Source organism: Hydra vulgaris, chromosome 06 (genome assembly GCF_038396675.1).
Source record: "Hydra vulgaris chromosome 06, alternate assembly HydraT2T_AEP".
Taxonomy (NCBI): domain Eukaryota; kingdom Metazoa; phylum Cnidaria; class Hydrozoa; order Anthoathecata; family Hydridae; genus Hydra; species Hydra vulgaris.
In genome coordinates, this window is record NC_088925.1 from 30,244,747 (window position 1) to 30,262,923 (window position 18,177).

Consider the following 18,177-nt stretch of genomic DNA (forward strand, 5'->3'; position numbering starts at 1 on the left):
CTTTGAAAATTGAGAAAACTGATATTATTATCTTTCAATTTCATGTAGATAGGGATTGCATCTAGAAATTCGAGAATTCCTGAATTCGTTTTGATAATGTAGTTTCCAATTCCAAAATAAAAAACACTTTATGTCTACAGCAACTGATGGGGCAGTTGTGATGCAAAAAATTGGACAGCTTTTGCCATGTAATCAGCAGTTGTGCTTTGCACATGCGATACATTTAGCTGTAATTGATGTCCTGTATAATAATTTGAATACAACTGAATTAGTGGCTAAAACATGTACAGAAAATGTTAATGTAGAAGATCAAGTAAGTGACTTCAATGAATCGAATGAGGAATACATTGAAGATGAAAATGTTGGCTTGATTAAACAAACTTATAATGAAGCTGAGCTTATTGAGACTGAAGATTTGGATTTAGTTTTCTTATCTTTTCTTATCAAGATCATTCGATTGTAAAGAAATTTCGTTTTTCGAGAACATCAAATGATATTCTTCAAGTATACGTGAAACAAGAATTTGGAAAACAGTTGAAACTTATTATGGATACTAGAACTAGATGGAATAGCTTAATCAAAATGCTTGAAAGGTTTAACAACCTAGAAAGCTGTGTTAGAAAAGCATTGGTTGACATTGCATCTGATATCGTTCGTCTAGATGCTGAAATTTTGTTGATTAAAAGCATTATCTCTGCACTTCTCCCAGTGAAGCTTACTTTTGAAGCCCTTTGTCGAGAAGATGCAAATCTGCTTTCTGCTGATGCGTCATTTTCTTTTATGCATGAGAATTTTGGATTCGATGAACTTTCATTAAAATTAAAGAAGAAATTAGAAGACCGAATAAGCTAAAGAAGAACTAATATGTCTGGAACTCTTCAGTATTTACACAATGGTGGAAAAAGTGAGATTCATGTATCTTTCACAAGACCATTGAAAAGAACAGTAACCAAAGTTATTGAAAACTTTGCACAAAGATTGATTTTTAACACTAACATGGAAACTTCTTCAGACGAGCAGTCAGAAGCTGACAATGTGATAGAAGTGATGTTCGAAGAACAAACTAAGCCCTTAACATTAATGTAAAAGTATGCAGAACAAAGTTCAATTGATTATATCGTCCAACATAACGTCTAACTCAACTCAACAAATAATAAATTGGAGCTTAATTTTAAAAATTAAATCTGAATTAAAATTCTTTGAAGAGAATGGTGTTCATGGCAAAATAGAGTCCGTCTATTCACATTTGATTTTAATTCTGCCATCGAGCGTGGAGTCTGAGCGAGCCTTCTCAATTGCTGGTAACTTTTCTACAAAAGTTTGAACGAGACTCGGAGACACAGTTTTAAGTGATCTCTGCATTCTCAAGGCATATTTTAAGCAAATGAAATAATAATTTTAAATTTTTTATTATTAAATGATATACTGTATTAGAAAGTTTCTGTACTAATTGAATTTGGCATAACTTTATGTTTATTTTTAAATTTTTATTTTTAAAGAAGGTATTCTTATGCAATAAATAACAATGAATTATCTCAAATAAGTTATTTTTATTATTTTATAGACATAAAAAAATTTAAAATATTTTAAGAATTCGACCGAATTCCGAAAAAATTTAATTTTTAATTCCGATTTTTTTATTTTCGTCAAAATTTGCATTCCTTACATTTAGACAACATAAGCATTGCAAACAGTATTATTAATTAGACCAAAAAGAATGCGGTGCCACCACTTTAGAGATTTCCTGGATGTACCATAAAGAGAACAAAGCATATCAGCTTTGTCAGCACCCCCCATTTAAGTGTTATAGTTTTTTACCGGCTGAGGACATAAAATCATCACAATGTTGCCATCTTTATTTTTTTGTTTGATCTCTATTTTTTCAGTGCCATGAAAGTTAGATATCACATGCCCTGGTGTATTATCCATCCATTTATAAACTACAATGCTATCTCTATAAACTTATCTTTAGCAATGCTATATTATTATTTTCATTGTTTGAATTGGTAGAAAAACTTAGCTCTTTGTCATCTTGCTCAGCTTGAATTCGGTCTACTAATACAAAATCTTCATCCTCTGAATCTGATATTTGTCCCACAACTAATTACCAAAAAAAAATACAATACAAGAATGATACTGTAGATCTAAAGTATGTATTATTTTTATTCTGCTAAGATTAAGTAATATATAAAAAAAGTTTCAACTGTATAGCATGATCCTTTAAAAAACTACAAATTATATTGTTACTAAATCTAAGAAACATATTTTGATTGTCACTGTTTTATAAATTAAAAAAATTAACTCAAAAAAATCCCTGAATGAGACAAAAGTTGTTTTGAAGTATTGCCTAATTATGTTACTAATTTTTCCATTAATTTTTAAGCGGATATAAACAAAAGCTGAACCTCTATATAGTTTTAAATGGGCCGTGGCATTTATGTCTCATCGGGCCAGAAAGGGTTATATGGGTAATTCCATGTCGAAAGGAAAAAAAAACAAAAAATGCCATCCCATGTTTTGGATTTTTAAAATTTTTAATGTTTTAGGGTTTATGAAAATTAGGAAAATCTGAAATTTGGAACCTCTAACTCCTTACGGTTCTTGAGATATTCAGGATTCGATTATCTTATTTATGCTGACTCAGCATTTTTTGAAAATTATTTTTTTGTTCTTAATTAGCAAGTTTTATACATAGACAATCTTAAACATGGTGAATACAAATTTCAATTAAAAATTTTTTTGACCACCTAAATTTCATGTAAATTATATAATAACGGCTATATTTTGGGGTATTTTGACGTTTAAAATGGTGATGCCACCTTTATTTTTTTATTGTTTTTTTGACGCATTGTTATAACTTACAATAGAGGTATCAAACATGCATTTTTCAACTTTTTTAAATGCAGCCTTTTAAGTTAAGCTTATATATATGCTGAATCAGCATAAAAATATATTGCCAACAAATGATATATTATATAACTAGATGTCTAACTTCGATCCGAAAAGTGAAGCCGCTTCTTGCCCTTTTTACATATGGCAGATTAAATTTGTAAACAAATATTTTTAACTTTTCTTTTCTTAAATGAAGTAAATGTATTTTTAATTTGAATACTATTTATGTAAAAGTGTTAAATGGAAATTATAATACTTGTAAAATAATAATTTATGATTCTTTAATTTATTTTGGATTAAAAAGAGAATAAAGTTTTGAATATAAAAGTAAAACGACAGGCGCTTTTGAAGCATTTTTATGAATTAAAATACTTTTTAGTAAACATAGGCTCATTAAAAAACTTTTTTAAGTATTTTATAATTATTAAATTTTGTTTTTGAAATATCTTTGACTTATTGGAAATTTTTGACTTTTTTAAACATTTTTAACTTTTATTTCACACTTCGGCTTTAGTCCTTTTTACAAATGGTGGACTATTGTTATAAACAAAAAAAAGCGGCTTCATCTATACGTCTAGTTTATATATAATTTATCATTGTTACCAACTTATTACAAAATTAGCTATATCTTAATTTTACGTTGTAAAAAGTTATTGTTAAAGTCTTTTTGAAAGCAATAATAAATTTATACTTTATTTATGTTGTTTTTTTGTGCCTAGGGTAGGCTCAAAGTATGGGGAGGTGGGGCAATCAGGCTTCCCTCTTCCCCCCTCCCCCTCCTCCAAAAAAAACCTAATTATATTTTTAAATTTAATATTTTTTTCAAAATTGAAAATTTTGTTTTGTTAAAATTTTTTCTTTTAAACTACTTGGAGGCCTTTCAATCAGGTGATCAGGCTTCCCTCTTCCCCCCTCCTCCCTCTAAACTACTTGGAGGCCTTTATGGAGCAATAATTTGAATGGAGCAATTATGGAGCAATAATTAGAAATAACAAATTCATTTATTGTAAATAATTTTTTTGAAAAGACCAACATTTTTTTAATTATAAAATCTTTACTTAGCTGTAATCTAAATGCATTTATGGAAGACATTTTTTTGTAAATGGCTATATTTATAAAACCTTTTATTTCCTCATTATTATATTATTGCTTCTGATTTCATGTTGTAAATATTAGTTTCCTGTTACTTTGCAGGATTTTTATATTTACTTAACTAATTGATAATTGTTAAATGATTACTATATGATCTGTAAATAAAATAAAAATTAATTACCTTTTAAACATGTATAAGAGGAAGTCATATAATATGGCACATCCAATTATATGGATGTTATAATAAAATGTATAAATAATTTACCATAAACTAAATAATGTTAATGGTATTTCTAAAAAAGATTTGTTTTGTAAAATATTTTAAAACTAGATTTTTTGAATAAATTTAAAAGTTAAAAATATGGATAGGTGTTTTTTTGGATTAGAATGTACTGTTGACTGTCACAAGCGAGGTTTAACAAGAAGACAAAGTCTTTTAGACCTATCAACATTTTCAAGTGATGAAAAACACAAGTTATTACTGAAAGCTGGTTTATTTGATTGTGGAAAATTATTTACAACAGTTTGCTATTATCATAGAGAGCACTTTGAAGTTGCATTTGAAAGAAAATTTCAGAAATCCTGTAATCTATTCAAAAAACACGGAAATCGAAAGAAAAATGTAATTTTAGTATTATTTTGATGATTAGAATGATTCAAATAGAAATTAAATAAAGTAAAGACAACTAAATGCTTTTTTAAGAAGAAAATTCAAATATTTTTATAAATTTAGAATTAAATTGTTTTATATCTTAGTATTTACTAAGATATAAATTTAATATACTAATATGTTCTTTACAATGATGCTTTGTTGATATTAGTTTTTAGAAATGATTGTTTCTTTTTTTTTATATAGGAAATGTGAAGATATCTATCAATGGCAATAACTCTTAAAACACAAGATATTCTTGTTGTTCCTGGGTGGAAATTATGCAGTAGTTGTTACAAAAGGGTAAAGAGCTTAAATAAAAAATTAGAATCAAATGATCAATGCTCTAGCAGGGTTGAGTCTGGACATGAACTACATCAAATGCATCTCTCAATGAAAATCTTGAATCTATAGGTGTGTCACCTATTAAGCTTAAATCAGTGCCAAAACACCAACGGTTACCAGCTGCCAAATGAAAATTTGATCAAATAGCTGAAGCAACAACAACAAAAAAAAAATAAAGTTTATAATATTGATCCTATGATTAGATTGACACTATCTTGTACGCCACTAACTTCTTCAATTGATAACCATAAAATTGACAATCTAAACTCACTTTTAAATGAATTAAAAGATAAACTAAAAAAAGTGTCATCATACTCCGCAAAAATACAGATATTAACATTAACTCCAGAATCATGGTCTCTCCCAAAATCTGCAGAATTTTTTAATGTATCTATTTACCTTATACGAGTCTAGAAAAGCTATAAAAAAAAAAACATGGAGTTTTGTATAAACCATCATCATCAAAAAAAGGAAAGTCGCTTTCCCATGAAACCATTGATTTTGTTCATAGCTTTTATCAAAGTGACAAGTATGCACAAATGATGCCTGGAAAAAAAGATTTTGTCAGTATAGAGTACATGCAACACATGCAAAATAGACTAATATTGATTAATTTAAAAAAATTTTATGTAGCATTTAAATCTGAACATTCTAATTTAAATGATGGATTTTCAAAGTTTTGCAGCCTTTACCCAAGATGGTGTGTAACTACAAACTTGTCATGTTTGTGTCTGTATCTACAATCAGAATATTTAGTTGTTAATTGATGCTCTTAAAATTGACTATAGAGATATAATGGGAATGATTGTTTGCAATCGGGATAATCCAGAGTGCATGTTGCATTGATGTCTACTATCTCCTGGTATTACTGCTTTAAAAGAATTCTTAACAGTAAAATTTGGCAACAGTGATAAAGAAATAACAATTAACCAATGGCAAGGTGTAGATCAATCAAAAAATCAATATTGAAGACATTGACCTCATATCCAATAAAATAGATAAACTAACATCTCACTCACTTATAGGTAAAAGTCAGACCAAGTACCTTAAAAACTGTAAAGAGTTATTAGATCACAATGAGTGTATAATATTGGGTGACTTAGCAAAGAACTTTCAATTTATTGTTCAGGATAATGTGCATAGTAACCACTGAAATGTACACTTCATCCTATTATTATATACTATAAATCAAATGGTAAACTAATTTCTGATGACGCTGAGCATGATGTATACTTTGTATATAAAATACAACAGTTCATCAATTATATTGAAGCAAACATTCTCCAAATTAGTAATATTAAATACTTCACTGATGGATATGGTGTACAATATAAAATTTTTTTGCCACAAGCCATGGTAAATCTGCTTGTGATGGTATTGGGGGCACAGTAAAATGAATAACTGCACAAGCTAGTTTGAAAAAGACAGTGACTGAACAGATTTTAGATGTAGATAAGATATTTCAATTTTGTGTAACCAAAATAAAAAGCATTCAATTTATTTTGGTTTATAAAACAGAAGTAAATGAAGTTCGATCATCATTACAATCAAGGTTTACTATGGAAAGAACCTTGCCAGGAACAAAATGCTTCCACTATTTTATACCAATTAATAAATGTACAATATCTTTTAGAAGGATGAGTCAACAAGCTGATGTTCAGACATTTAACCTTGTGCAGATACCAAATGAGCTGGTTGTGCAAAAGTTTATATATGGATTATATAGCTTCCAAATAAGTCAATTTTTAGTGGATTGGAATTATAACCAAAAAAGATAAAACAGAAGGAGATTATAAAATTCAATTTATGCATCCACATGGTCCCAGCCCAAGTTTTTCTTAGCCTGCACAAGAAGGTATGTGTTGGGTCCCATCAAATCATGTTTTATGTACCATTGATCCACCATCTACAACAAATGGTCGCATATATAAAATTTCAGAAACTGTGTTAGAAAAAATTACTGAACAAAATTTTATAATGAAGATTTATAAAAAAAATTTCTAATGCATTATTATTTTTATATTTTTTCAAATTTAGTTAAGATATAACTTTATGTGAGTATGTGCAATTGTATGTGTAATTGTATGTGTAATTGGCATAATTTGGATACTCAAAAAATTCTCCCAGTTACTTGTCTTTATGTTTTAATAAAAAAAGAAAAGGGAGTTGGTAAAATGCTTAATTGACCCCTACCCCCCTTCCTTTTAGACCATGAGCTCTCCCCAGGTACAAAAAAAATATATAAATAAGTATAAATTTATTATTGCCCTCAAAAACTTGAACAATATCTTTTTACAATATAAAATTAAAATATAGCTAATTTTGTCATAAGTTAGCAATAAATTTTACGCTGACTCAGCATATACATAAGCTTTACTTAAAAGGCTGCATTTAGAAAAGTTGAAAAATGCAGTAATATATTTTTTATTAATGTTTGATTCCTCTATTGTAAGTTATAACAATGCCTTAAAAAAAAAAAAATCAAGGTGACATCACCATTTTGACTGTCAAAATACCCCAAAATATATGCCTTCATTATCTAATTTATATGTAATTAAGGTGGTTATAAAAATTTTTAATTTAAAATATGTAACTGCCTTGTGGAAGATTGTCTATGTACAAAATTTCAGGATGATACCTCATTTGGTTCATAAAATTTTGCTAATTTGTTAATTAGCAACAAAAAAGTATTTTGCATCATAAATAAGAAAATTGAATCCTGAATATCTCAAGAACCGTAAGGAGTTAAAGGTTCCAAATTTCACCCATATGGAGAAATACACAAATTAAACTGAAATTTCTATATCAGCATTAGAAACACAGTTCACATAATAAATTTAAAAATCATTTTTCGAATTCTGAACTGCTTTTTAAAGAAATGAACTCCTGAAATGTTTATCAACTAAATGTATATAATGTTTTATGCCTTATGTAGAAGCGTAAAGAACTTCCCCTTATGTTTTTTGTAAATCTTTACAAAATTTAACCCGAAAGCCAATGTAATCTATGTAATAATAGCGTTCTAGAAAAATTTGCAAAAATAAACATGCTTATTTTCGTCTTAATGTGGATCTTTTCTCTGGAATGAAATAGTACTGCTTTATTTGGATTTTTTTTTGATCTCAATAAACCTATTCCTTTTTCAAACAATCTATAAAAAAAATATTTTTTCAACAAAATAATCTTGATTTTTTTTTTTATTATTTTTTTTTTTTCGGTTGTTATGCTACATATTGATTTGTTATGATTTATTGTGAGTTTTTATTTTGAAGTATGTTATTTAATTTATGATACATCTAATGGTTATATATTTTAGTTACATATTAATTTTATAAGATATATAGATGTTCTTATCGTAAAAGGCAATGCAATTTTATATTCTAAAAGGCTTTATCATTACAATCTTCTTAAAGTCCTGTATTATATTATAAATTATAAATCTTATTGTAAATAATACAAAATATGGGAAATAAAATGAATAAATATAAAAGTATATATGTATATATGCACACACACAAACACTCATATATAAAATTAAAGTTTAAGTAATATAATAAAGTTTTTTACTGTTTAAGTTTTCATTTCACTTGATTTTTTTTAGAATAATACCCGAACACAAAATAACTCTCCAAAAAGTCGTTCCAGCTCAGGCTCAAGAAACATGAATCGAGTTGGAAAAAATGGTAGCAAACAAAATAGAAGTTCTTCAAATTACACGAGTCCAAGTGATAAATCTTCTCTTAAAGATAGCAAAAAACCAAAGGAAGATGATAGAGCTATGAGAGAGGTAAAAATTTCTATTTTTAAAATGTGAATACACATTTCATTAAAATCTTTAGGTTTTCATATGGGTTTGATTAACGTTTGTTTTAATAATAAAATTTATAACATAAAAATCTATTTCTTTGTTTTTCTTTGGTAAAATTTTCTTTCTAGAATTAATGATTTTATTGGGAAAAAACAACTTTTTTTTTTAATTTTTAGATAAAAGGAAACAAAAAAAATTACTAAAATCAATGTTTTAAAGGTTGCTTTAAGTAAGATCAGGTTTCCATAAAATCATAAAAGTTTTTATATAACTTGTTTTAACAGAATTGCCAAATCAAAATTTTAAATGAGGACATTTTACAGTAAAAGTCTTTTATCTGATTTCTTTTTTGAATTTATTTAATTTAAAATATTTATTCAACTTCACTTCCACATAATTGTTAGACGTGCAATACTTAAATTATTAGGAATGGAAGTTATCTTAAAAGTTTAATTAAAATTTAAATGTCACTATCAAACGCTTTATTTTCTACTATGATAAGATTTATCAAGTTTTTCGAAATTGGTTTTGCATTATTATGTTTACAATCAAATTTAATACATTATAAGTTGATTTTTATTTACTACAGTATGAACATACATTCTTAACAAAACACATCTATGGCACTACTATAATCAAATTTTAAAACTAAAAGTTCTTGTTATGATTCTAAGTGTTATTATTTTTAAATAGAATATTATAAATAAAAAAATAATAAACATCTTCCAAATCTCTAATAATTAAGATAATCTCTAAGAGCAAAGATTGAAAACTTTTTTTTTCAAACTTTTTTTTAAATTTTATTTTAGAGAGCTCTTGCGGCTGATGTTTCAGATGAGTTCTTTCAAAAGGTAGTTTATTATAAATACATATATTTATATATATATATATATATATATATATATATATATATATATATATGTATATATATATATATATATATATATATATATATATATATATATATAGAGAGAGAGAGAGAGAGAGAGAGAGAGAGAGAGAGAGAGAGAGAGAGAGAGAGAGAGAGAGAGAGAGAGAGAGAGAGAGAGAGAGAGAGAGAGAGAGAGAGAATATGTGTACATATTGTTAATTTTTTGTAACATTGCATTGATTCAAATTGCTTTGTTACATTTTTTTATTTAGATTAAGAAAACAGGAAAAAACCAAGATGTCTCACAAGTTTGTTTAGAAATTGCTCGTAAGGAATTTTTGCAAAGTAAGGGAGAAGATGGATTGCGCCATAAACCAGGTGGTATTGGGCATCACTCATGTGGTATATGCAAAATTAATTTTTTGAGTGAAGAAAAGTTAAATAATCACTATAATACTTTGTGGCATAAAGAGGTAAATTTTATTCTTATTTACAAGGCGCAAATTAAGTGATTGCAAATTGTGATATCTGTTTTCACTGTTTTAATGGAAAGATCAATTTATCATATTCTAAAAATTATTTAAATAAAGAAAACAATAAATTTGTAACTACAAAAATATTAACAATCAAAATGTACATATTTTTGTTTATTGTTTACTTAAACACTTTCAAGTATTATAAAAATTAAAATAATAACAATATTATAGTGTTATAAATATTAAAATAATGATAACAAAGATTACTAAATATGTGTGATTATTTTAAAATCAACCAACGAAATATGTGTGATTATTTTAAAATCAACCAATGAAAAATCATTCCTAAGTTTAAGTTTTTTGCGTATTGTAAGAAACGTTAAAATTCGATATTTGTTAAAAAGTTTAAATATTTAAATTTAACATTAGTCAATAATAAAATCACTAAAAAGTTTTATTAAAGTTTTATTTTAAAGTGTGTTTTATTAAAGTTTTATTTTAAAGTGTGTTTTATTAAAGTTTTTTATTTTGTTATAATTATAAGTTGTATAAATCGATTTTTATATTTTTACCATCTTAAATTTTATGTACATATCTGCACTAGAAAATTACAAGCATTTAATTGACTGTTATATTTTATTTTTAGTTGAATAAGATTCATAATATTTAATAATAGTAATAAAAATAATAATAATCAAAATAGGGTTTTATATATTTGGCTTATAGAAGTTTTATGTTTGTTTAGTTAAATGTAATTTGATATTTATTTGTTTGCTTTAGTTAATTTGTTTATTTTTAATTTAGCTGGATGAGTTATATTGTTTAAAAAAAGAGCAAGCACAATTGATTCTAGAAAACAGAATATCTGGTCCAAACGCATCTGCTCCATTATATATGATACCAATAGTAGAAGTATAAATTTATGTACTACTGTATATGCAATTATTTATTTTTGAAGTCATTAATTAGATAATATTTATTACCTTAAAACTTACTTTAAGCTCTCTCAAATAAAAGAGTTAATGTATAAATATTATTAGATAAAAATCTACAACTGTTTAAAATTACTACTTAAATAGTTTTAGATATTATAGTAGAATGATAGTATGAAAGGTTGATTTTTAAATTAATTTGAAAAGTTAATACGTTTCAAAAAACAACAAGTAAAAAATTTGAGAAAACAGGTATATAGTAGAAAACAGGTCTGTATAAAAATAGTATTTTGAAATTGTTCAACATTTTAGGCAAAAATTTTGCACCAATTTTTTTCATATATGGATTAAGTTTTACAACAGAAACAAAAAGAAAGAAACATGGTTCAATGGATATATGGAACATGGTTCAATGGATTGGGTGGGTAGCAGTTTAAAGATGTTACAAGTTTTAAGTTTTAAGATACTGTTTCTTTTTTGTAGGCTGAAGAAGAGATGAAGTTAAAAGCAACATCTGTAGATCTTGATTCATATATTTTGGGCATATATGAAAGTGTTATGCGAGCATATTGGCCAGTTCCCAAGAGTAAATTTTATTGTCGTATATGTAATTATAAAGAGTTTCGCACTTCTCAAGATCATGAAGCGCATCAAAAGACAAGAGAGCACAAAGTAGCTTTTTATTTCTATTAGAATTTAAATATAATTATTTTTTACTTTTAATTTGTTGTATGTTGCATTAGTTATATTCACAAAGTTGTTTTTTTTACTTTAGGACAGAGAGAGTACATATAAAGAAGCCTTCTGCCTTTATTGCCAAATTCATTTGATTGATGCTAAAAAGATGAGTGAACATAAACAGAGTATTGATCACATTAAGGTTATTTCTAATAAAATGAGTTTTTAGCTTTTTAAACTCTAATTTCTTTAAATTTTTTACATACAAAAAAAACTTAAATTTAAATAGCTAAAAACTAGAGATTAAAACTGTTTCTTAAACTCAAATATATTTAATAAAATTTTATATTTTATAATAGAGAATTATATAAAATTTTTAGAATTAGTAAAGTTTACAATTGGTCAGAAAATTTTCAGTAGGGCAGGATTAAATTTTTTAGTTAATGAAATAATAAAGAAATTCTAACCACTAATAACCAACAAGTATTTTTCACTATTTGTTAATTATTTGGTTATTACTTAAAATATACCAATGGAATACTACTGACTTTGTGAAAAAGTATATTTTGCATATCTAGGTGTAAAAATTGGTAATGTGATTATTTGATAAAAAATGATTTGTATAGGAGTAAGAATTTTCTTTTTAATTTACAGTACCCACCCAAAATCCCCTACCACACCTCTGGTAGTTAAACCTCTTGTTTGTCAATGTTTATGTTTCAGACTTTAAAGTTGAGAGAGGCTTGTAACCACACCCAAAAAAATGCAGCCTCCTCTACTGTAGGGGCCCTTTTGGCATTGGAGAAATGTATAACATTAAAAAAAGTGATGATTCTTTTGTCTACAGAAAATCTAAAGCCACATTTTTTTACTAAAACTAATTTGAATGATTTAGTGGGAGATTTGTGTTTGACTAAGAAAAAAGTAGAATTAAATGGTTGTAAACTGAAAGAAAAGCATTGTATTTGGAACACCTATTTGCCATTATAAAACAAGAAATCAATAGTTTGCTCAATTTTTTAAACAAGAACATGGTATGGTATACTGTCATAATATTACCTTTTAGTATCATAATGCAGCAATTAGCAGCGTAATGAATAAACTCCATATTGAATACAAGAAAAAATAATACAGACTTATATTCTTAACTATATACTCATTATAACCTAGTCTAAAATATTTTCTGTTACACAATAGAAGTCCTTATGGTACATTACTTGTTGCTCATTCAGTCAATATGATAGCATTTAACATATAATTTGATGCTATGCAGAGATTTAAATGTCTTTATGGATATAAAAGGGATTTAAATCTTAATTTTTTTCTCAAAATCAGCACGGGTTTGTTCCAAATAAATCATGCATTACCAATTTATTGGAAACTGTAGATCAGATCTCATATTCAATGGCAAAGGGCTAGAGTGTAGATGCTTTATATCTAGATTATGAAAAAGCATTTAACACACTTCATAATCTTATGCTCCACAAACTTTCTGGTTATGATGTCTCATATGCTACTTAATTGGATAAAGTCTTTTCTTTCTATCAGAACACAACCAGTTGTTATGGGTTCTGCTACTTCAGATTGGTTACCAGTCACTAGTGGTGTTCCATAAGGATCTCTTCTAGGACCTCTTCTATTTGTCTTATACATCAATGACATTACAGACCTAGTTAGTAATCCAATGAAATTATATGCTTATGATAGCAAAGTTATTTCCAACAATTCGACCCCTGACAGCCCAGTTATACTCCAGAATGATATAAATCAAATCACATCTTGGACTACAACCTTGCGCTTACGTCTTAACTACAAAAATTGCCTTGTCTTCAACAACACTTCAACAAAAGCAAAAATCCTAACCACCAATACTATATCTTGACTCCACAATGGATGCAGTTTCTCAATTCCTCTTACAACAAAAGAGATCTTATCATTTGCATTTCACAGAACTTTAAATGGGACATGCATGTTGAAATAATATCATCAAAAGCTAATTCTGTCCTTGGTCAGCTAAAGAAAGCTTTTATCTATAAAAATGCACAAGTCTGGAAGAGACTTTACACATAATTTCAAGTTTGTTAATAACTTAAAAAATATTTGTTAACTTAATCCACAAATTGATCATGTCATCCATATGATTGAATAACTTAAGGACACTCTCAGCGTCCCTTGTTTTATATGTGAGCAAGGGATTATTATTGGTCTAAAAAACAAAGGCTTGTAAGAAAAATTTTGGCAAGAAGAACATTTTGCATAATACTTTAATGGATCCAAAAAGATATCATTTCCACTACACCTAAAGTTTAATGAAACAATTTATAAAACCTTTGCCTAAAGTTTTCTCATTTATCTAAATAAAGTTGAACTAAAAGAAAAGATTTTTGTTAGACCTGATGTTGGTTAGTTGAAGTTTACCAACATGAGGTCTAACAAAATTTTCATTGGTGATAAATTTTATAAGATTTTGGTCGAAATGTAATATTTATGTGTCAAGATAATAATTATTATAAGGTATATATTTCCGATTGTTCATCTTTTTGTTGTTGCTTTTGTTCTTCTTTTTTTTTAATTGTTCTTTTTTAGTTATTTGACTCTTATCACGTTTTCCAATTTTGGTGTTGCTTTATATATATATATATATATATATATATGTATATATATATATATATATATATATATATATATATATATATATATATATATATATATATGTTTATGCATTTATATGCATGAATGTAGGTTTGCATCTTTAAAAATATCTTGTATTCATTAAAGATGTTTCTGTAGTCTTTCAGCCATTAGTGATAAGTAGAAATTTTAATGAAATCAAAACTTATTGATAAACACTTTCTTAAATATATTTCAAACTATCATAAACATAGAGTTTCTGCCTTCAAATTAATACTGGCAACCAACACAGTTAGCACCAAAAATTAGCAATCAGTGAATTTTCTAAGCAAAGTAAGGTTTTACCATATTACCATAGATTTTTTAGCAGTTATATGGTTTATAATAATTATGAACTTAAAGTAAAATTTGAAGAAATTAGGATATATCCATATACATATATTTACACTGACACGCACACAAATCAACCTTTTAATTAAAAATAGATTTTAAGTATTACATAATACATAATAAGTTTTTTCTTTTTAACTTTTTTTTTTTTTTTTATATATTACTAAACAGCAAATAAAAATAGTTTTATTTGTAAACAGCAATTAAAAATAGGCATCGCTGAAAATTCTCTTGTTTAGTCATTGTATTTATATGTTAGATTAAAGTTTTTATTAAAATACGACTTGAATATAATAATAACTAATTTTATTTATTATTTTTTTAATAGCTTATTATTTTGAAAGTTATTATTATTAACAATTTTTGGTTATTTTTAACTGATTTTAATTTTTGTTAATTTCAAAAGATTTTAGACCTTATGGAAAGAACCAAGCAGTGTGCAATTGAACATTGGCACAAAGAGAATAACAAAGATTTTCCAGCTAGTTACAAGCTAACAGATCAAGCTACTCCTCTTGTTGGAAGCAAAAGACAAGCTCCACAGGATTTTTCGGCAAGCTCTTCAAAGAAAAGCCTAACAAAAGATGACTTTCTTGATGAAAAAGATCAAAGTAAATATAAGACTTCAATTAAATGATAAACTGAAAAAATAATCTATTTTGATTTTGTAGGAAAAGAATAGTTAATACATTTAATTTCATTATTAGTTATAATAAAAAATAAAAAATATAAGCTTTTCTCTATATTGAATTTTAGTTTTAGAGTTTGAATATTAATTCAATAAATAATATTTATAATAATATGAAAGTTTCATATTATTTTTCAGAGTGGTTTGTTCCTTTGACTGGTTTTGTTTGTACTGCTTGTCAGACATTTCTTCCAGACTCCACAGATAAAGAATTTCACTCAAAACAAACTGCTCATATTTCAAATGTTAATAAAATGAAGAAACTGGTAACTACTTTATTTTTTACTTTGATATCATTAGTATAGTTACTTTAAAACTTAATCTTTTTTTTGTATAACACTTTTTGCATAAAAGTTTTGTGGGTTTTTTTTTTTAGTTACTTTCATGATGTCAATGAATTAAGTAAGATTCACTAACTTTTGTTGTTGTTGTTTTTGTTTTTGTCATTTTATGTGTACATATGATAACAGGTTAAGCTCATGGTCAATTAAATCAGATTTGTATAAACTTATACTGACAATACGTAAAAAAAAAGCTACATCAATTTCATTTGCAGCTCATTTTCTCAAGAGTATCATAATATGTAACACTGCATAATTAGTTTTATAAACTTGACAAATACTTTTAAATAGTATATAAAAATTTACTTTAAAGTTGATGCAATTAAATACTTTTAAAAACACATTTCATCTTTAAATTAATAACAACCAATTTTAAAGAACTAAGGATTTATAGGTTGAAACAGTTTTGAAACTTGTGTTAGCAGTTAGCTATGGTTGTTTAAATGTTATTAGTTGCTTATAATGTTTTAACTCATGGAGTAAAAATATTAATTTTTTACCCATTGTATAGCTGATGTGCCTATTTACTTAACAGAAAACAATATTTCACAATGTTTTGTGTGTGTTGTAAATAAAAAAACAAAAATTTTACTTATAATCTTTACAAGCACTGGCTTAGTTGACCTAATTAAAAAATTGTTTTCAGTTAATGATAATCTATCTGCATTAAACCTGTGTCTTGGTGACAACTGATAACCTACCACCTACCCACCTACCGCCTACCTATACTAAAAATAATGTATTAATCTAATACACTTTAGTTCTGATTATTTTGATAAAAATAACAATATTATTATGTTGATAGCAAAAAAAAAAAACAATATTATTACACCTATTATATTATTTACACCTTTTTATTATAAAACTATCTTTCTTATTGGGTTTTATAACTGTTAAAATTTAGTATTATTGTGTGCTTAATTATTTTATCACATAGCACTCTAGTTTTTAAGGTCACAAATGTTTGATTTTTTTATCGTTTTCTTTTCTTACGTAGCCCTAATTTTTGGTTTACTATCCTTATCTTTGTCTCAGTTATATGAAAAGTTTTTATTGCGATCATTGATTATGCCATTAAGTTTCTATTTACCACTACCAGCCTTTTAATATTAACTATAAAAATTACCCACTACCAGCTGCTTAGTACCAACCATTAAAATTATCCACCACCCACCAACTGCTTAGTTTTAACCATTAAAATTACCAACTTCCAACAGTTTAGTTCCAACCATTAAAATGACCGAGTACCAACTGCTTAGTTTCAACCATTAAAATGATCCAGTACCAACTGCTTAGTTCCAACCATTAAAATTACCCACTACCAACTGCTTAGTTCCAACTTAAAGTTTCCACTACCAACCTGTCAATACCTACCATTAAAGTTTCCAACAGCAACCATTCAATACCAAGTTTTTAAATGTAAAAGAATAATAAATAATTTTTTAATATTTTGTGAAAAGTTATTTGTAAGATTTAATTTATTGCTTGTTTCGCACAAACCTTTTGAATATATGTAGGTTTTCGAATTTAGATGTTACCATAAATGTCCTTTCTAGGTTGCGCCAGCGAATCCTGGAAACGAATTGCTGTTTGAACACAACTTGTTTTTTAATACTTATGGATATAATAAAGACCAAGCTAAAACATTTGGAAAATTGTTATGTTGTTTATTTTCAGAAATTTTAATACTGACCTATCGTATGGTCATTCATGTATTTTGTGTTATGTTCCTTTATTTTTACATTTTTATTGCAACTTTTTAATTTAAATTTTTCTTTTATTAATAACAAAGGTGTATAAAATTTCATTTTCAACTTATTATCTTCAATTATTACATATGATGTTCAAGAAGCTTCTTTTCAATTACGCTTGAGCTATAAATATTTTAATGATATTAATAATATAAAATCTTCTACTTCTAATGAATGTGTAATTTTGTTGTCTTTAACTAAAATAAACATAACTTTTCAACTTTCAAAACGTATTAACGTATTGGTTTTAAATTGTTTTCATTCCTTTGTGGTAATAAATCAAACACAGATTATGATAGCAATATTTAAACTTTTTTGTTCTGCTTTTTATTGATTTTTTTTTTCTTGAAAACTTAGTCATCTAAACTAGTACCTACTAAAAAACATGTTTCAACGTGCCACTTTCAAGTCCACATTTTTAAAGTAAACCTTTTTTTTTAATAAAAAAATTTGGATACTATTTAAATGTTTATTATGTTTAAATGTTTAAATTCTATTTAAATTACTGTTTAAATGTTTAAATTCTATTTAAATTACTAACATTTACTCTTGAACACTACAACACATTCTCTTTTAAAAAAAATTTTTAACATGTTTATTAGTAAACAAAATGTTTAACAGTAGAATACCATC

At 26.3% G+C, this 18,177-nt stretch overlaps 1 protein-coding gene across 1 annotated transcript in view; it reads left to right on the forward strand.

The window, feature by feature from the left end:
* Window positions 1-17,556, forward strand: part of LOC100201447 (uncharacterized) — a 44,110-nt gene extending 26,554 nt beyond the window's left edge. The window contains exons 3-12 of the mRNA XM_065799823.1: window positions 8,580-8,765; window positions 9,596-9,637; window positions 9,930-10,130; window positions 10,938-11,045; window positions 11,549-11,737; window positions 11,841-11,945; window positions 15,171-15,375; window positions 15,591-15,718; window positions 15,829-15,854; window positions 17,350-17,556. Coding sequence (XP_065655895.1) covers window positions 8,580-8,765; window positions 9,596-9,637; window positions 9,930-10,130; window positions 10,938-11,045; window positions 11,549-11,737; window positions 11,841-11,945; window positions 15,171-15,375; window positions 15,591-15,718; window positions 15,829-15,840 — 1,176 coding nt within the window. The 3' untranslated portion in view covers window positions 15,841-15,854; window positions 17,350-17,556. The remainder of the gene's footprint in view (window positions 1-8,579; window positions 8,766-9,595; window positions 9,638-9,929; window positions 10,131-10,937; window positions 11,046-11,548; window positions 11,738-11,840; window positions 11,946-15,170; window positions 15,376-15,590; window positions 15,719-15,828; window positions 15,855-17,349) is intronic.
* Window positions 17,557-18,177: the final 621 nt, after the last annotated feature.